General features: G+C 38.1%; 1 protein-coding gene and 1 long non-coding RNA gene across 9 annotated transcripts; both read right to left on the reverse strand.

Annotated features, from left to right (window-relative positions):
- Positions 1 to 7,661: 7,661 nt before the first annotated feature.
- LOC112187155 (heat shock factor protein HSF24) lies at positions 7,662 to 10,248 on the reverse strand. The gene is made up of 2 exons (XM_024325820.2): positions 9,524 to 10,248; positions 7,662 to 8,659 (listed from the first exon to the last, which is right to left on the reverse strand). The coding sequence occupies exons 1-2, from the start codon at positions 9,740 to 9,742 to the stop codon at positions 7,985 to 7,987; spliced, it is 894 nt and encodes a 297-aa protein (XP_024181588.1). The 5' UTR covers positions 9,743 to 10,248; the 3' UTR covers positions 7,662 to 7,984.
- A 6,876-nt stretch (positions 10,249 to 17,124) lies between these two features.
- LOC112189641 lies at positions 17,125 to 19,328 on the reverse strand. 8 transcript variants are annotated; one of them, XR_002932004.2, is made up of 6 exons: positions 19,093 to 19,328; positions 18,181 to 18,235; positions 17,979 to 18,091; positions 17,679 to 17,778; positions 17,459 to 17,558; positions 17,125 to 17,333 (listed from the first exon to the last, which is right to left on the reverse strand). It is a non-coding gene; the product is annotated as an uncharacterized LOC112189641 (long non-coding RNA). The 8 variants fall into 8 exon arrangements; XR_005805906.1 differs by having other exon boundaries at positions 17,979 to 18,360; XR_005805904.1 differs by having other exon boundaries at positions 18,181 to 19,328.
- Between the last annotated feature and the right edge of the window lie 2,065 nt (positions 19,329 to 21,393).

A 21,393-nucleotide genomic window follows, 5' to 3' on the forward strand; every position in this document is an offset into this window, starting at 1 on the left:
CCGTTCAACGCACCATTACAGTCTCTAAACACCACCCCCAGCCCATTAAGGCCCTTCTTCACATCACAGGCTCCATCAAAATTCATCTTAAGATAGCCAATAAGAGGAGGTTGTCAAGTGACTTGAGTTGGAGGAGCTACCTTCTTCATGGGTTGAACCTTTTGTGTAGCATTTTCAAATTCAAACTGTCATTCATCTACAGCCTTAATTAATGCATCCGATCCCAGACTTTTCTCCCCATGTCTATGCAAGTTTCGGTTACGCCAAAGCCACCATGTGATATAACAAAATTTAGACAACTCAGAAACCAAAGCAGTAGCATGTACATGATGTAGTAGATCTAAGAATGATGGTTCAATCCAAGAGGCATACTTACTATCAACTTAGTTTCATGAGGTAAGAAAGTAGATTGTACAATAGGCACATTCCATGCTCCAGAGGCCGTGAACAAAGTCTCCACTTTCTGATGTATCGGAATTGAAACTGGACTCACCACCTTAAAGCCAATTAGACAAGGCAACCACCCATCCTTCACTATACTTACTCGTGTTCCATTTCCAATTCGCCAACGAGTACCATTATCTATTACTTGCTTACCCCATAACAAACTCCTCCATATAGCTAAAGGTGTGAGCCCCAGCGAAGCATCGAAAAAGCAAGATTTTGGAAAGTATTTAGCTTGAAGTAATTGGCTTACCAAAGAGTGTTTACCCAAAAATCCTCCAGACCTTCTTTGCTAACATTGCTTGATTAACGGCCCTCAAATCTCTAAAGCCAAGACCTCCCTCCTCCTTCCTTTTGCAGAGCTTGTCCCAACTACACCAGTGGATTCCTCGCTTTTCACCTCCTTTTCCCCACCAAAACCGGCTCACTGTTGTTTGAAATTTCTTCCAAACTCCAATAGGCAGTTGGAACACATTCATTGAATAAGTGGGAATTGCTTGAGCAACAGCTTTAATTAACACAAGCTTACCCGCTCTTGAGAGGAACTTCCCTTGCCATCCTTGGAGATGAAAATCAAGCCGCTTGTTTAACTTCCTGAATACTTCCTTCTTATTTCTTCCTATAGTGGTAGGAAGCCCCAGATACTTTTCATGAAACTCAATTATCAGCATATTCAGAATATCTTTAACTTCATTCATCACTTGACTATCTGCATTCGGACCAAATGACAAAGCTGATTTCTGAAAATTGATCCGTTGACTTGCTGCAGATTCATATAGAAGTAAGCACTGCTTTAAAGACACACTCTTCTGAACCGTAGCATTGCAAAATAAGAGGGTGTCGTCCGCGAAATGCAAGTGTGAAATGGAAGGAGCTGTAGGCACTACCTTTACTCCTTGTATTAACCCAAAAGAATCAGCATGATGTAGCAAAGCCAAAAGACCTTCATAAACAAATAGGAACAGGTAGGGTGATAGCAGGTCACCCTGCCTAATACCTCTTGTTGGCTTGAAATTACCAATTGGCTGACCTTTCCATAAAACTGAAAATGAGATAGAGCTAATACACCTCATTATTAAGTCTACCCAATCCTCCACAAAACCCAACTTTATCATCACTGCCTTCAGGAAATTCCATTCCACCCTGTCATACGCCTTATTGATATCCAATTTAAGAACCATTTTAGGAGATGCAGTGCTTCTTTGTGTACGGATAGTATGAATAGTTTCAAACGCTGCAATAACGTTGTCTTGAATGTTCCTTCCTGGTACAAAAGCACTCTGTGTACAAGAGATTACGTCTGAGAGAAAAGCTTTAAGCTTGTTAGCTATAGCCTTTGAAATTAACTTGTAAACAATGGAACAGAGACTGATAGGCCTGAATTTTGTCACCTACTGAGGACTTACGCATTTGGGAATCAGAGATATAAGTGTATGATTGAAATCCTAAATCTCTTTACCCTCATTCAGTACTCCATGGCAAAACGCACACACCGAGTCACCCGTCACTGACCAATAACTTTTGAAAAATAAAGTAGACATACCGTCGAAAGCAGGAGATTTCTGAGTAGCCATATGTTTCAAAGCATTTTCCACTTCCCATCTCGCAAACTTTTTCAAAAGCATTGCATTCACCTCATCTATCACTTTCCATGGAATCTTGTCAATAATGAGATCAATATTGCCACACCCTTAGAACTATAAAGGTTTGTAAAGTAGGATACGAAAGTAGATTGAATATCAGACAAGTTTTCACACTAAGTGCCAACCTCATCAAAAACCCCCAGTACTTGATTTTGGTGTCCTCTGCCTTTAGCATGTGCATGAAAGAACTTGGTATTGCGATCCATTTCTTGAAGCCAATCAACCCTTGAGCGTTGTTTCCACAAAGTCTCCTCATAATTAGAATATTTTTCTAGCTCCTCTTTGATTAGCTTACGCTGTTTCCGATCTTCCTCCAATTTGACGTCAATAGGAAAGCGCTGGAGATTATTTTTGAGTTCTGCTATCTTTTTGGGTACATGTCCCACTTCATTCTTATTCCAAAGACACAACTAGGTGGCACAATTTTGTAACTTAAACAACAGGTTATCCACTCTATTGACATCTTCTTCCCACACCCTCTTAATTATCTCCTCACACTTTGACTCTTTGACCCAAAAATTTTCAAAAAGAAATCTGCGCTTCCCCACTTGTCTCTTTGGAAGACCGATCCCCAACAAATCAAACACCAATGGGAGGTGATCACTTGCGCCAACGTCAATGAGGAATTCATGCAAATTTGGGAAAGCCACTACTGCTGCATTATTTTGGAAACCCATGTCCAATCTTTCTTGAACAGTTCCATTGCTTCAGGAGAACAGAGGACCAGAAAAAGCAACTCCCTAAAGGGAACAATCATCAATAGCTCTACTAAATCTCTCCATCTGACGAGCAGGACACAATCTTCCTTCACTTTTCTCCCCATCATTTAGAATTTCGTTGAAGTCCCCAAAGACAATCCAGGCTATATTAGGAAAAGATTGTGAGACGCCCAAGTGCCTCCCAAGAATGGTGCCTCTCATTTGTTTCTGGATTACCATAAAATCCTTTTAATCGGACTTGCTTATTGTCAATCATGACCAACACATCAATAAAACCAATTGTGGCATCCATAATCTGAACTTGCCTTGAATCTTTCCAACAAAAAGCCAAACCTCCCCCTCGTTTACCTATCCTCTCTACTACCTTGAAATTACTAAACCCCAATGAACAACCCAATTTCTCCATAGCACTCTTCTTCTTCTTCTTTGTCTCCATCAGGAAAACAAAGTCGAGATCTTGAGCCCTTAATAACTTTTTTAGGGCATTAAATGTGAACGGGTTCCGAAGCCCGCGCACATTCCAACTTAAGATACTCATTGTTCGTGGTAAGCCCGTACAACAGGTCCCACCACTTTAGTTCCCTTTGGGGAACTAGCACAATTTGCAGCAAGCCTGAACACTTTACTGGGGGAGCAGTTGAGTACAAAGCCCTTGCTTTTCCTGACTTTACTCGGAGAGGGAGTCCCCTGCTTCAAGTCACCAATGGTAAACTTCTGTTATAAAAGAAAAGGGAAAAAGAAGAATGTGAGGGGGAACTTTTGTTATAAAGTAAAAAAAAAAAAAAGAAGAAGAAGAGAGAATGTGAGGGTAAATTGATAAATAGAAACTTAAATACTTTTATAGTTATTTGAAGATATGAAAATCATGACACTTTGAGTTAAGATATAAAGTTGAATACAGCGACTCCAAATTAAAATTCTGATAAATTACAAAAATTTAACACACAAAAGTAAAAAAATTGAGCTTCACAATATGGGGTTCTATTCCTAGTGAAACAATGAATATGTGAGGTTTCCCTTTGAGGTTGTCCAATACTTTGATATTTCTCCTTCATGTGAGAGAAACTCTTTCATTTGTTCTCATTGAAAACTTCCTCACCCTTCTCTAAATAAATACAGACAAACTGAATCTCTAGTTCGGTCCGATCGATATGACAAGAGCGGTTGATTGGGAGAGCTCTCCACATTGCCGGCCAAGATTCATTAATTAGCATAGCAGTAAAGGCAAATATGTAACCATATTCTAAAAAACCTATTCTCATTTTGGTTTGGTTTACCTAATAAATATTCCATGGATTATATCTTCTCCAGTCCATAAGAGACGGCTAGAGTACATGAGTGAAATCACTGGATCCCTAGTCTCTTTGGCATCCCCGTTGAGTTAGGGACAAATTGATACATGACATATACAACACATACGTCCATTGATCTTCATCTTTTAGGGCGAGCAATCCATCGGATCTCTATTAAATACTTGCAACATGTCAACAAAAAATCGATTTTAGAGGGAGCACCACTGTCTTTTCATTTAGTTAAGAACACAACGGCGGCTTCGTAGCTGGTCTCCATTTCGGATAACAGTCAGAACCAGAAGAATCTCATCATATTGTACTATGACCTTGCCATCCACCCAACCACATGGGAACCCAAGTATATGTGGCGCAGACGTGGAAAGTACAGAACAAGGTCCCATTCCCTCGTCGAAGGTCGACAATAAGCTTAATATGTCAATCTAAAGGTTGGGACGTCTTGTGCCTGTCACTGTGTGATCATGGTATGCGGGAGAAACTTCTACACCATTCTAGCAAAGGAGTTTCAGACCAATACAAATTCTAGCAAAGCAGTCCTTGAAAGCTACACAAGGGTCCCAAATGTCACCGACCAAACTATATGCTTTGTACAATTGTACTTGAAACTTGATGACAAGGAGGGCCATGGCTAGAATGCACCGAAGGCAACTCATACTGAAGGATGTTTGTTTTAGAAGTCGCCGTTACGCCAAACTAACTTTAGGGGCGCGGCCTTTATATATACTTGTAGCAAGCAAAACTGAAACAAAGATGGATGAACACATGCAGTAGAAACATGAAACACTTTATTTCTCAGTTTGTTTTGCTACTTCTATTAACTTTTTCAGTTTTTCCTTGAAATCTTGTATCTTCATGGCTTATGACACTCCAACATGGAAACTTGACTTTCCTAGCTTGACCAATCCAAACGTGCAATCTGGTCAATTCATGTCATGATTTTTAATTCCACTATAGCAATGCAGAGTTTTGATCATCCAACCAATTAATTAGCTACATGCTGCAAAGCATGTACATATTACTTATGCATTTGTGTCCTAAAATTATGAAAATTGATTTGTCTTCCATGTTATTTTACCCTCTTTAATCTATTTTCTTTTATTTTCAAGAAACCATGCATTAAGAAGAAAATGATTAAATTGGCCTTGAAATGCGGAGATTTGAAGTTATGAGAAGAAGACACGGAACTTGGAAGAAGATTGCAAATCGACTTTTCCAGCCACTTTTCCGGTGAACTTTTCCAGCAAACCACCACTCATGGAGGATTCTTTCTCCAGCAAAGAAGGACCATGGCTGTGGGAATCTTCCACCATTTGAAATTCAAACATCTCCCTACATTTTGTTCTTTTGTCACCTTGAAAATTTGGGACCATTTGGGGGAAAATGGTGTAAAAGCATCGCTTGCACGTCTTGGGACCAAAGGGACATAGCTGATCAAAGAGAGGTCAAAGACCTTATCTTCATCATTCTCGACTTCATTCATCATCTACATCTGACCAATACATCCCCTTTTCTCTCTAGAGAACACACCACCATTTCCACTACTACTCAACACCACAACTCATCTTAGAGACTCTAAATTTCACCACATTATGATCTTGGAGACCCGTCTCTACCAACTCTTCCAGCATCATCAATAGTCACTCTTTAATTACTTTCTATCTCTTTATGTATTTGATGTTTAGTAGAATGTTGAAGTTTGTGTATCTAGGCATGAGTGAGTAGTGAACTAGTTGGGGCTAGGCGTTGAAAGTCCTAGCCAAACTTGCTTGTATTGATGCTCTTGTTTATAAATTGATGCAAATACATGTTGTCATCCTCACATTTTAATTCAATAGTTGAATGCATTATTTAGACATAATCAATTTGAGTCAATGTGTTTGACATGACATGAAATTTTTCTTAGAGATTGATTACCTTTAGGCAAAGAGAAGTATGAAAGCACACCATGTGTGCATGTGAGGGTAGTGAGCTAAAATCACCTAGAGATAGGATTGGTTTGCTTGCTTGGTTACCTAAACTATAAGCTTTATGCATTTATGGGAAAAGAATTGAGACATATTCGGTAATTGAATTTGTCCCTAGGTAGTTAATGTACTCTAGACTTATCCAGTTAGAGTTGATAAAATCAAAGGGATTTAAGCCTTAGTAGTCCTATCTAGATGCTAAGAGGGTAGTTGGACAACTAGCATTGCACTATTCATATTCAATCGCTTTAATGCTTACAAAGGAGGCAAAATGTGAAACCCGATGCCCTAACTCCCATCCATTTGATAACAACTTGTTTAGCCCGACTTAGTTTACATTACTTGCTTTAGTTGTTTCAATTTGAATCAAAACCATTCTCAACATCAAAATCAATTCTCTATACACCATCTTGCACATACATACTCACCACAAACTTTGGTTCACTTGTGAGTCTTTGTTTGTGATTGTACGTTTGCATATTTTCTCTGGTTTACCTTTGGACTTGCCTAGCTAGAGTGAGATTTACCAATCCCTTGGGTACGATATCCCTTACTATAAAACCTCACTACACTATAACTTGACTCTTATACTTGAGGGTGTGGCTTCAATGCTAACAATATATTGAACTTTTCAAAAACAAAAACAAAACAAAAAAACACGTTGTGGGCTATAAGAATTATTGTTCTTCACTATTGATCCATTATTGTAAATATATATACCTTACACATAACCAGCATTTTTCATGCTCGAACTTAATTTGAGATTTTGGAACATAAAGCAAATTATGAAAATCGACAACAATATTCATACACATGTAATATGTCTTGGCTAAAAGTTTTATTTTAATAATCAATCACTTTAAGGTCTTGCTTAATTATAAGCCTACGCTACTAGATTTGGTATTACTCTACTTCTATAGAATGATATCGTTTTAACCCACTAAAATATCTTACTAAACTCTTCAAGTCCTGCCCTAAATCCCAAGTATTGGAGGGTTGTCAAATGCATGCATAAACTCTTTAAGGGGCACTATAGCGGCATTTGATTTGAAGATGAGGCTTCCTTAGAGCAACTCCAACAGCTTCCCTATAATTTCTGTATAATAGGGAAGCAAAAGTCAAAACTTTAGCATCTTTTTCTTCTCCAACTCCAACAAATTCTCTATTTTACAGCAATCTCTATATTCTTCCTTAAATTTTAGAGATTACTGTAAATATATGGAATTTGATTTTCTTTTTCCTCACTTTCTCTAAAATAGGGATAATTATAGGGAATCTGTTGGAGCAAAAGAGACTAATTTTTCCCTAAAGTAGAGAAAAATTAAAATATAGGGAAGCTGTTAGAGTTGCTCTAAGTTGTCTTGCAATGTTTGTGGTGTAAAAGGAGGCTAAGGGCCCGGCCTAAACATAAAACAAAGCAAAATCTTAGCCAGTATGGCTCAAACCGTCCATGTACAAGCCAACACAACTAAAACATCTAGATGAGATTAGTTGAAAACCACACGCGCCCTTACAATTAGTCCTAATTATATACCATTTACTTCGAATAATGATTGAGAAATAATCTTTCATAAACATTCATTTCTCAACAATGTGAAATATATATTTAGGCAAATTTCCCCAAACATTCAAAAATTACAAAATCTACTTTTCTACAAGTATAAAGGGCGGAGACCATTTAATCTCCATCTCCCTAACAGGGGTCTGTAATCTTCAATTGTACAAGAAGTTTCATAAACCAATTCATCATCCTTATTACGATTACATAACACACCCATCTAAACAAAGTAAAACTCTATTGCTTTCCATGGAACTATTGGATTGATAATTCCATAACGTTTCGTCTTCTATACGAGCCGATCCATAGGCCTTACCAAGTTACCATATGCACCGACCCCAGCTTTTTAGTTGTACACCTTCCCGCTCTTCCTCAGCGGCGCGTGAAACTCCGCCATCTTCATCTTCTTCGCTTGCGGCCCACCACCACCACCACCCGATTTCTCCTCCCTCCTTTTCTTCTTCTCCTCGTTCTCGTTCCCCTTCAGCCAAACCCCAAACAGTTTCAAACCCTCTTCTCCTCCCGCCACAACTTTTTCGTCATTATCATTCTCACTGTGACCACGACCATGATCATCAACATCACAGCTGGACCCTAAGCTTCCTTGCCGCATAATCTGATTGATCTGATCGGGCCCGACCTTCATGTACTCCATCAGAAACGCCACCAGCTCATCACACTGCTTCTTTGTTTGTGCAAGCTCCGAGCTCAGCGTCTCGTTGTCTTTCTTCAGTTTCTCGTTCTCACCGGATAAGTCCACCGCCTGGCACACCGCCGCCGCTGTCTCCACCGATCCCGGATTCTTCGAGTCCGGCGAAGACGTGGAAGTTGACGCCAGGTCCTCGCCGGAATTGGACGGGGTTGACGGGGCGTCTCCGCCGGATTTTTCCGCTGCGTTTGCCTGAGCCGGAGATGACGACACCGATTTTCGGCGGCGGATCTCGGAGAGCAGCTCCTTCTCACCTCGCCGGAAGTTGTCGTTCGCGAACTCCCATTTGTCCGGCGCGGTCTTACGAAAGCCCTGAAAAAGAAAATTAACAATTCGTAATTAAGCATGGTGGGCTCGATGGTAATTTCGTCATATAATTATTGGGATTGCACCACAGACAACGGCGCACATGCGCACTTCTTGGGCCCAAAGGTACGGCGCGGACAATTTAGAGATCTAAATTGGGCTGCGATTTCTCGATGCTTCCAGATGGTGGCCGCAAACATAGAAAATTCTACTTTATTTTCTTCTTTGAAAACAGTTTAATTTTATATAAACAAGTTGATTTTGTTTTAATAACAAAAAACGCGAAGATGAACAGCAGCAGTTCCTGGTAATTTCGCGATACTATTTTATTTTGGATTTTTTTTTTATTTTAATCACACTTTCAACAAGGTGACTTGGGAGAAGTTTAAAAGAGAAAAAATTGATAGAAGGCTACTAATACCAAACCCTGAATTAAGAAAAAGAATTGACTATTGAGAGTCACTTTCAACGTTCTCCTTTTCTTTTAAAGGGAGTTTTTAATTTTTTTTGTCTTCTTTCTTTGTTTTCACATAGAGAATCTCTAGATTTCACATATAGCATCTACTTCTATTTTAATTGGAATTATCACGAAGAACATGAAGCAAAAAATTCTATGAAACATTATATTCTACGATCTAATTTAGTTATAGTTCATGCCAACAGTCTTACGTGATATATTTAACACGTTATACCAATAGATCTACGTATAAATTTATATCTTGTGAATCTGAATAATATAGAAACATAGAAATTCACATCAACGATTTGTCCTCGTTGGTTTATGAACCATGATTTATTGAGGCAGCAAGTATGAAAGAGTTTTTTATGAGAAGGCAAGTATGAAAGAGTTGGCTTAGCTAGTTAACTCACATAGGTGTTAAGCTGGCGAACGAAGCTTGAGAAGTTGTTGTGCTTGAAATAATTAGGCAACATATCCCGGGCGAAATCCACCGTCTTCCAAACCACAAACGCCGTCCCACTTTCGTTCCAAGATATCACGTCGTCGCTGGCCGGATCATCCACCAACTGGAACGTCTTCATTAGAAACGGCGCCGGAACTGACCTTTGAGCCATTTTGATCATCTGCATATACTTCTAGATTCTAAAAATTGTTAAAACCCCGGATTTAGGGTTTAGAGAACAGAATAGTACTCGGTTAGATATAGCTAGTCTAGATTAGGAGGGGTGTTGAAAAGGAAGAGCTAGCAACTGAAGAGAAGAAGGGCAGTGAGGAACTCCCAACCCCAGCAATAAAACCCAGCGAGGAAGAAGCGAGAGAGAACAGTATTGGTTCGAGCTTTGCCTCTACCAGCTTCCATGGTTAGTCTGAGGATCAGTCTGAAACAAACCCAAAACCAAGACCATAACTACTCCTAATTCCTTCCCCCAAAAGAATAAAGTGATACGAGTCTTTGTTGCTCATCCGTGTACGTGACTTTATAAAGGCACAAGAGACCAATTAAAGAAAGCGATGTGGGTTCTAGAAATTTGAAGAAGAAAAAAAAAACGGAGGCGAGAAAATAAAATAAGTTCCACTTTAGTCGTCTTTCAAAGATGAGATAAGAGTGGTGGAAGAGAGGGACAAACAACACGCTTTTTTCTTTCTTGAAGAAAATGATGAGAGAGAGAGAGAGAGGGGTTCCCTTAATTTAATGGGTGGTGGGATTTAATTTTGTAATGGGAATTGGTGGGATCTTTGATCCGTTCTTTCTCTTTGAAGGAGAAGGGAAGCTTCCAATGTGTTTCACTGTTTCTTGAAAGAGTGGTCTGTTCGTATAAACCTACGCGTGGCTTTCACTGCTTTTTACTTTAAAGCGTAGAAGATCGATATAGAAGATGGAAGAAGAAGGAAGCAAAGGACAAGAAGAACAATTGCAAGAAGATTTGGCCAATAAGGTGGTGATGATTTGCCTTTTCTTTTCTTTTCTCACCTAACTACCTTTCGGACTTTGATATTTCTTGATTTCTTCGTAGCCTTTCTTTGTTTAATGTGTTCTTTCTCGTTCAACAGTGTCGTTCTTTTACTCGGAGCTCTTTGATCACTCAAAAGTAAATAGTAAAAAAAAAAACATAATTAAAAATGTTAGATTATAATTGATTAGGATTGAATTGTAATTAACATGGCTTGACAATTAATCTTGCTATCTATATATTCAGAAACGCAGGTACTAAACTTCGTCTCTAATGGGAGAAAAGTCGATGACAAAATGAGTCTGTATTTAAAATAGGCATAAACTTTATTCTAAAAAAAACAGCAAAAAATATATAAAGTAACAGGACATAGGCTTTTACTTTCGTCTCTGATGGAAAGCAATAATAATTAAACCAGGTAAAATGGAATTTTAGAAGTCAAGAACAATTTTTATTTTTTTTTGGTTACAAGAACAATTTTTATTACTGTCAAGTCATCAAATTAATTAAATTGGTTAGGGTGTACGTTCACAATTGACTAAAGGACACTTATGAATTGGATTGCCACTAAATTCGGTGAAATTCTTTGTCTATAGTGTATAATTTATTCTTCTACTAAATAAAGACATGCAGCCTAACGACATCTAAGTGGTAGATTCATTGATTACATGGTTGCCTTTCCTCTTAAAGCAATAGAAAAGTATTAACAAAAATCAAAGAAAGAATGGGAGAAAGTTACTACATATATATATATATATATATATATATGCACAATGGACCTACTTTGAAAATTAAAGGTTACCAAGTACTTTGAACTCTCGATAACCATCCAATTTAGTAATAATTATGGAATATTGGTGAGATATAACTTCATTACGAAGATAAATTGCCGACAATTTGCCACCATGATTAAGGAATTAAGAGGAATTAATGATTAGACACTTACCTATCGATCAGTGGCAAGTTTATCTATCTCAAGCGCATAGATTAGGAGCTGATTAGTGCAAAAACCATTATCAGTGGCTTAAGAAACTTCCTTCGTAAGTTAATTGAATGGATCTAACTTTATGGTGATCTAAAAAGGGTAAAAGAATGTGTTTATGTGATGCAAAATTTTATATGGCGGTCAGAATTTATTTTACCACAACAATAATTCAAAAGGTCCGTCCATAGATACTTCTTAGGACGGATTATGTTTGTGAAGTGAAAGTAAGAAACGTCATTAGATATTTTTATTAATGGTTGATACATCAATAGTACGTAATGACTTCTTTTGTTTTGTAACGTACTTTGAATTTGAATAATTTTGAAAAGAATAGACATGCCTTTATTGTAGAAAATACACATTTTGTTCATGATATTTAAGGATATGAAAATTGAAAGAGAAGTTTCAAAAATGCAAATTTTCGGCAATTTATCTTCTTAAGAGTATGGAAGCATACTATCATCTATCAATGAATTACATGAAGTCTTCTTGTAATGAATAAGCAAATTGTGCATGGCAGAAAGTCCAACCTATCACAAAATTTTATTAAATGGCGTGACTGTGCCACATCAGCTACCATATAAGATGGGATTTGAGTGGTACCCAAAAAATAGTTCACTTAACATTATTCATATCTATATTCACCAATAAGAGTATGGAAGTATACGATCATCTAAGTGAAAGTGAATTGGTCAAACAGATGATGACAAGGCACATATCCACAAAATTGGTGGAAATATTTGATTTCTAAGAAGAAAATTTCAACATGAAATTCAAGTGTCCATTACCAACAATTCCAAATTTCCGATCATGAACAACAAAACTCGTATTTGAGGAGTACTTTTCTTGAATGAAAAGCATATACAACCTGATCGATTAGAATTTTGTGATGGAGAAGAACGTGGAAGGGAATGACAGCTATCTGGGTGGTAATAGTCCTAACCACAACAAAATTCTAAACCTAGCTGTCTCAAATCACAATTAAGCTGCCAAGCTTTCGTTTTCCAGGAGCTGAAAATTATCTTTAACGATATTGGTAGGCTACAATAGCGTGAAGTGAACAAAGCCTCACGTATTCATAGCTAGCTAGCTAGATACAAACTAATTTGGAATTTAATCACTTCAGATCCTAACATTGACTTTCTTCCCTCTCTAGATACTTTTCAAGTTCAAACTTGAATGGCCCCCGTGACCGAATTAAGGAGAAGACAGAGGCACAAAAATGACACAAGGACATTCGAACTTGATTTCCTATTTCAAGTCATTGTCAAGTACTTATTGGTTAAGTTCTAGTAAGTATTTGATCGATCAATTAATTGTCTTGGTTAAGTACTTCTACTAAAATTAATTAGCAGTAATTGACACTAAATTATCAGGGCTTTGAGACTGGCTATGGTGGTGGTGGTGATGGCGGGTGAGAGAGATAGTGACTGACAATTAAGAGAATCGTAGGAGTGAAGGAGCCTTATATATATAAAAAAAAATTTGATCAAATAAACAACTCATATACAACAACTAGTCTATTGTTATGTTTTATTAATAAATAAAATTATTAATGAGTTTTTTTTATTATAGTTAACCATAGTTAAAACCTATATATACGACGCGTACCGCACTACTATGAAGCTTAATCTTTAATTATTCTATCTTGTCTGACCTAGCTCTGCTAGGGTTTTGAGCACCGTCGTCTAGGGTGGCTACTGCTCTTATACCTTCTCCATTTTCCATGGATAAAATTGTAGACCTAGGCCTGTCGTTCCTCTTCCTTTTTTCTTTGGCCGGTGTCTGCCTGACGGTGGAGTGGGCGGCGATTATTGAGTCTGTTGGGGTGGATTGGCTGGGGTTATTCAACCGAGGCAGTGGATTGGGATGCGGCATCTTCGCCCGTAAAGGCCTTGGTATATTAACTGCTTCTGGGTGGAGTCTGGCTTCAAAATCATTGACGGATCGGGGGTTTTGGGACAGGCTATATTGGGATTTAGGAATATCCTCCTGAGATGGATGTCGTAGGTCCTGGTGAGATGGATCTCACCGACAACTGTGGTGTTCAGTCCCTATTGGTGGAGGCTATGGTGAACGTAGAGGATCGGGTTTACACTAGAAGAGAATGGCTGGTCTTATTTGTCGGTTCTTGCTTATGTAATTTTCTCTCCAAGGCCGGCGGCGGAGGTGGTAGCATCAACAATGGACGCGGTGTTTGTTCCGACACCAGTGGCTGCAGAATGTCTATTGCGAAAGTGATTGCTAGGGTAGAAATCGGTGGCTGTGATAGAGTTGGTTGTAACAGTGCAGTCTCTCCAGCGATAATCTACGGCGGAGGTGGCAACATGGTTGGCTGTGGTGGGGGCAGTGACGTGCTCTTAGCTGGTTGGACCAACTAGGCTTGGTTTTGGTTGGACGGTATGTGGGTGGGCTGGGCCCTAACTTTTGTTAGGGCTTGGTTTGCCTGTGGTATTCGGAGTGGATGTGACTCTTGGGGCTTTTGGAGTCGATTGTGATTACTGGGCTTCCTGAGGGCTGGTTATTGGGCTGCATGGGCTGAGGCTGATTGGAACTTCTCAATTGGGGCGACTCTGATGAAAGAAGATGGAGTAGATGGTGTTACTTCATCCTCTACTCTAAATGTTTTTTAATTTTTGATCTCGGTCGCAAAGATCAGGAGCTCTGAGGGTTTTTTTATTATGCTTCAGAGTTCTTAGATCTTTGTTTGAAATAATGGTGTGTGGACATTCTAAAAGGTGGGTGTACTGGGGGTATATTGGGTTCTTGTTCTTGTTTTAGAATAGGAGTCTCAAGGTACTCTGAGAAACAATTCTTTTTGTCGACCCCATAGGGGTGTTTCATTTTTTACTGCTTGCTGAATCTATATAATGGGCTGACCTCTTTTGATAAATAAAAAAATAGTTAAAACCTATACGACATGACAAGTTTATAGGATGATGACATCGCCACATTTAGTAATGTGGTGAGCAAATTTGATTCCCCTAATATAGGGTGAACTGTACAAACACTCCCCTCACATTAAATTAACGTTGCACTAAATTACGGACCCAATCAGATACCTTATGTAAGAAACTAATACTGAATTATCTTCTATTTTGATTAAAATCAACCCAATTATATGCGACATTTTAATTATAGAAATTTTATAGAGAGAGATAGATCACATGTTAGCATCTGATTAAATTGATTGTCAAAACCATTGAATTGACATTGTGTATTTGTGTATGTGCGCGTACTGCTCAGACCTTGTTTTTTTTGTCAACATTTTTTGCTTTTGGCGCGTTTACATGCACATTATTGGTATGGCTAGTTTTGGATTTGAGTCAACAATATAAAACCTAACTATCCAGAAAACCCAGAAGCAAAACAAATTTAAATTTATATTAATATAATAAATGGAACCGGGCGTGGAGCTGAGCCTCCCAGTTAGGCTGGGTTCCAAACCCCTTTAAAAAAAAAATAAAAAAAATAAATAAATAAAAAAACCTAGAAGCAAAACAATTTTAAAAAGAAAAAAATAGATAGAAATTTAAATGCGAAAATGGCATCCATCCAAAACCAGCTTGTACCAACTCTTTCCTACACATACCTCAAAAGTCTCCGTTTCTTTTATTCTTTTTTATTTTTGGTTTTTGAGTAGAAGAGTATTCCGTATTCTTGTAAAGCATAAATAACAATTTTTTTTAAAATTATAATCGGGTATATCGAGCTTCTGAGTGTTATCCATCATTCAAATTTTACTTCCGGGAATGCTTAGTTTTAAACCTTTTGATTCAGTCAATTAAGGGATGGGATTGAAACCTATGATTAAGGGATTCGTAAACCATCTATTTGGTCTTATATTCCAACAATTTTCATAGCTTGACTTGAGGAACACATTTTGCACTCGCGCGGGCACAAGACTGTTGAAAACTGTACGCACCACAATAATTTAAACAATGGAAGTCATTTTCAGGGACTATAGCAAAGCATGCGCTTGTCGAACTGGCTCATCGATCCTAGGGTTTCCGTTGAAAACCAGAAAGGCATATATACCTAGCTAGCTAGGGCACTGAAATTTCATATACAAGAGTCAAACCAATACATAGATCATTTGAAGGGGCAGTTGATATGATCTCCTCCTATTACTTAAATCTCATATTAATTTCTGTTGGTGAAAGTATCGGTGTATAAAGATGGAAGACAGATGAAATAGAAGAGGGGAAGAGACCATGACCATTGAAACTGTCATGGAGGATGGACCGACGTGCCTTGAGGTTTAGGTTAATGCCATTTCTAAGTAGTTGAATTAATCCAGGGAGCCATGGGACAGCTGTAAAATGTAAGCTTTGTAATGAAATTTTCAAAACATACGAAAGTTAAACGCGTCTTTAGGTCCTTTTGTTGGACTCCCCTTGAAGCTTTCGATGTGGTTCCATCAGCTTGATGAAAAGAAGAAACCTTTAATAAATAAATAAAATATTAAGTTTAGAGTCGGACGTATTACTATATTAATGCTTCGAAGCAATCTCTATCCACAATGGGAACAATGTCAAAATAAGTCACAGATATACAAAGCTGGGAATACAGAGTTTAGTCCAACTTATGGACAAATCTTAAACGTTATCAAAAGACATAATTCATCTTTGTAGCTCCCACGAAACAAGTTGATGAATTACAAGAACCCACACCATCTTAAACCTACATGGTCACAGAAGTTGAAGAAATGCCTCTACTAAATCTGTGCTTTAGGTTATTCCATTGGTAAAGATTTCTATTAATATATTAGAATTCGATAATAATATACAATTTGATTAGATAAATTTCTGTAAAAGAATTTGATAAATAAGTTATATATATATATATATATATATATATATATATATATAGAGAGAGAGAGAGAGAGGATCAGAGGAGAGGAGGGCTCCGTTCAGGCAGCAACGGCGCGGCGGGACTTGCCGAACGGAGGTCATGGTCGATCTTGACCTTCTTCTTGTTGGTGGACTCGCCGGCTACCAGTTTGTAGTCGCTGCCCAGAACCTTGAAGTTTCAGGTGAGGTCGCTACACAAAACTTTCAACCTCGATTGCTGCCCAAAGGCGGTCTGGGATGCCTTTGGCCTCCGTCCGGCAAGATTCACGCCCCCATCGGCGCCTGATTGCTGCATAAGCATTTACGTCTACACTTTTAGGGCAGTGCAGATGTTCGCCCTAGAATGGGCCTGTATATATATATATATATATATATATATATATATATATATATATATACACTACTACACAGAATACTTTTTATGACGTTTGAAAAACGTCATGAAAAAGATTCAATGACGTTTTTCAAACGCCATAACGAATGTCGTCTCTACTGGTGCCATCTTTTCCAAACCATTTCGATGACGTTTGAAAAACGCCATAGAAAGTGTTTCAATGACGTTTTCTAGACGTCATGGAAAGATTTCCATGACATTTTTGAAATGTCATAGAAGAAGATTAACGGCATTTGTGAAACGTCATTGAAAGATCTTTAATGACGTTTTCCAAACGCCATTAAATTTATTTCATATTTTAAAAAAAAAAAATTGATTTCTGGTTAAATTCAGAAATCAATTATCTTTTTATTTACACATATCACAATGGAGACATAATACTACTAGTTTCATTAAGAAATCATCACATTTGTTTCATCATTTAGTTCCACTACATCATAAGAGTACCCAAAAAGAAGACCAAAAGTTGATAAACTAGGCTGACCCGCTCCACTCCACTGGTCTCCAACTTGCAGTTGTTCCATACTTTTGCATCTACTTTAAGATAGAAATAGGAAAGAAAAAAAAATAGTAATCAGAACTGAACATATAAGACTGTCTTCACTTTGTGGTAATTTTACTCATACAACCTACTTCCACAGTAACTTTACTCATAAACATACCATGTTCAACCTTCTTTGTGGAGGCTTGTTACTCTGGTGTATCAGGGGCAGCTTTCTTTAGCAATGGCAACAATAGTTCAATCATGGCGCACATATGTGCCTACCACATTCAAAGCAAATTTCAACTTAAATCAGAACTGAACATATAAGACTGTCTTCACTTTGTGGTAATTTTACTCATACAACCTACTTCCACAGTAACTTTACTCATAAAACATACCATGTTCAACCTTCTTTGTGGAGGCTTGTTACTCTGGTGTATCAGGGGCAGCTTTCTTCAGCAATGGCAACAATAGTTCAATCATGGCGCACATATGTGCCTACCACATTCAAAGCAAATTTCAACTTAAATCTGACATTTGAAAAGTTATATTTTAGTAAAAACCAATACATCATTTGAATTCACATAGGGCAAATCAATATTTTAATAAATACGAGACTGCATATATAACTTGGAAATATGGTATACAATGTTATTGTCATTCTAACTTCATTGTGGTCAACAGTAAAGATGTTTTACCTCAGTTTGACCCAAACCAACTTAAGCTCTTGCTATGCTTTCACTTGCAAAATCTTTGGGCTTTTCTCTCATTGCAGCATAGTTATCGTTCTCTTGCACTGACTTTAAAGTAACTGCAGCAAGCAACAAAACTAGAATAAAGAGCATAAATGAACCACAAGGGAAAAAAGAATAAGCCATATCTTCGTGATATTAGACTTACATATCGATGTGAATAACATTCTTCTAGACCCATGGTTGTTGTTTTCTCTACAAACCTGCTTAAGTGTTAACAAGAAATCCAGATAAAAATGTTAATATTCAGTCTATTTTAATATACTAAAATTCAAGGACTGACAAAGGTGTGAAGGCCTGTCAAACAGATTGTTTTGTAACAAGGTTGCTGCAAATTTGAGAAAATTTCAGAAGACTGTTAGCAAGAAAGAAAAATTCACCAATGAAGAACTCTTCAGTTATTTCATTCAAAACTCTCCAGATTTGAAGTAGACATGTAAAGCTACTATTTTGCAAAATTTCAGGTCATTCGCAGTTCAAATGAGTGGTCAAACAAGAATCCAAAGTAGCAGAAAATACTGATTTCTGCAGAAATCCTGAAACAGTGCAGTAATTTCAAAATGGCATAAGTATTTCATTGTAACTCCGTTTTTCATGAAACCAAGCTCAAAATGATCATTGAAGAGTCTATTTTAAGCTATCAAAAACTGAGAGTAAAATAAGAAGTATAGTGTTTTCGAAAATCATGGAATAGCCCACTGGTTCAGCTTGGGTGCTGTCTTTGAGGCATAACTTCAAACACATGGTGTGCAGTAACTAAACTTGATCCTTCCCAGTCCTAATCATCCTAATGGAGTCACTGGACAAAATTACCTTAAAATATGGTATACCCAAAACCAATTATACTCAATCAAAACCTCTACAACCTATTGTCTGAACCTGGAACCCATCGAAATCCTTAATAGAATCACAGTTCGAAAATACCAAATGAGATATCAAATAGACCCAATCACATAGGGATTTTCAATGTGAAGAAAATGTGAGAAATCTTCAATCAAATAGACCCAATCACAGAAGATACTCAATAGGAATAAAACCCAAGAGATATTTCAGATTTAACCTGTGAAATTTTGACAGAGAGCTAGTCAGCCTCTTCTTCTTCTGCTTGATGCAAGAGAACAGTGACTTGATATGGGGATCGGCCTCGCCGTAACATCTTCAGGAAGCAAGAGACGATGGATTGAGACCGAGGATGAAACTCGAGTTGTTTCTGCTTCTTGCTCCAGATCGAGAAGGAAAGGGTCAAGGGAGGGAGGGACGGAGAGAGAACAGAGAAGAAAATTAATTAAAGTTGATTGGAATGTGTAAAGAAGAAAATAGGCTGGGTGGGCAGGCAATTTAAAAAAAAATTAAATTTTTTCAAGTATGACGTTTACAAACGCCATGGATTAGCCTATAATTATGGCGTCTAACGGACGCCGTTTATTATTTCTTACTATGACGTTTATAAACGTCATGGATTAGTCTATGATTATGGCGTTTAACAAACGCCATCTTTTATTTTTTTTATGGCGTTTTTGAAACGTCATGTTGTTTAAAATTTTTTATGGCGTTTCAAAAATGTCACAAAGCTTTTACTATTAAACTATTCATGACGTTTCAACCTGAAAACGTCATTAAAATGTTTTTTGATGACGTTTTTGTCAAAATGCCATAAAAAAACTGTCATTAAAGGCTATCTTTGTAGTAGTGATATATATATATATATATCAAAGCGAAGCTTCGCTTTGAAATTAAAGTGTGCATTTAGAGTTTAGGGTCATTTTTCGGTCGCATATCCACATCTCGACCGTTCGGTTTTTAGGTACTAATGTATAGATCATTTATGCAAATTTTCAGCCAAATTGATGATTGTTAAGGTATTGCTAACTGCCTTAGTGTTAGTATGGTTCAGGTTGGACAGATTCATTTTGTCCATTGGTTTAAGCGACTTAGATACCTTAACGATCATCAATTTGGCTAAAATTTGCAAAGATGATCTATACATTAGTACCTAAAAACTGAATGGTCGAAATGTGGATATGCGACTAAAAGGTGACCCTAAACTATATAAATATATATGTGTATATATATATATAGGCCCGTTCCAAAGCGGGCGTCCGCTCTTTTGCTAAAGTGTGGACGTCGATCTTCTGCAGCGTTTCAGGTCGCGACAGCAGTGCGAATCTGGCCGGACGGAGGCCGTAGGCATCGTAGACAGGTTCTAGGTAGAGATCGAGGTAAGAAGAGGTTGAGGTTGCAGGTTTCTGGGCAACTCTGCAACCACATCGCCTGCGACTCCATCGACTGCAGACCTGTCCGTCCGACCCCTGGCCTCCGTCAGGCAAGCCCCGCCTCTCCGTCATGCCATGAACCGAACTGCAGCGTCGACGTCCGTACTTTAGCGAAAGTGCGGACGTCTTCTTTGGAACGACTGTGTGTGTGTGTGTGTGTGTAACAATAAGAGAAATGAAGAAGAAAAGAAGCAATCTCAATGAAGAAAATTGCTGACAAGATCTCTGCGCTGTTGATTAATTTGCCAGAACCAAAGAAACTGTGAACTCATTTAAAAAAAAAAAAAAACTGTGAACTCAATTTCCACTTGGCTTTATCTCAGCTTGGCTGGCACTGAAGAGACCAACACCACCTGAGGAGCGGAGGCGTCTGCCATCAATATGGTTTCCCTCATCTAGGGTCTCTCTACGTTAGATCTCTACGATCGTGGATCGGCTACACTATTCTTTTGCATCAGCGATATGTCAAGACTGAAACCCATCTGTAACTGGGCTTTTCTGAATAGAGAAACAACTAGGGTTGGGTTTCACACGTCGTATGCGTCTGTTCTTGCGCAACCCTCTGTTCCACTGGCTTCTGTTCCTCCCCCAATGGTTGAGGGTGGTAAAACCACTGTGACAGTAGCAGAAGATGGGTATCAATCCGGTTTGGCAAGATGCAAGCATATGTTGTTGGGTTGTCTGCAATTGGGTCCTAAGCCTATTCTCCATCTGACTTGCATACAAAACTGAGTTTTCTTTGGGGTGAGATTGGTCACTGGAGAATTATCCCAATGGGCAAAGGGTATTATTCATTTAGTTTTTCCTCACATGATTGTGTTTTGATGATTTAGGCGAAGGGCTCCATTGCTTTGAAACCTGGAACGTTGAGACTTATGCGCTGGGTACCTAATTTTTCTCCTGCTACTCAACGTAATACCAATGCTCAGGGGTTGGTGAAGTTTTGGGATCTTGGTCTGGAATTTTGGGAGCCTGGTACACTTTTTGAGATTACCAGTGCTATTGGCGTTCCAGTGAAGATTGATGAGAATACACTACATCAAAGATTTGGTCACTATGCTAGGGTTTTGGTGGATATTGATCTTTCA

Source organism: Rosa chinensis, chromosome 2, assembly GCF_002994745.2.
Source record: "Rosa chinensis cultivar Old Blush chromosome 2, RchiOBHm-V2, whole genome shotgun sequence".
Lineage (NCBI taxonomy): Eukaryota > Viridiplantae > Streptophyta > Magnoliopsida > Rosales > Rosaceae > Rosa > Rosa chinensis.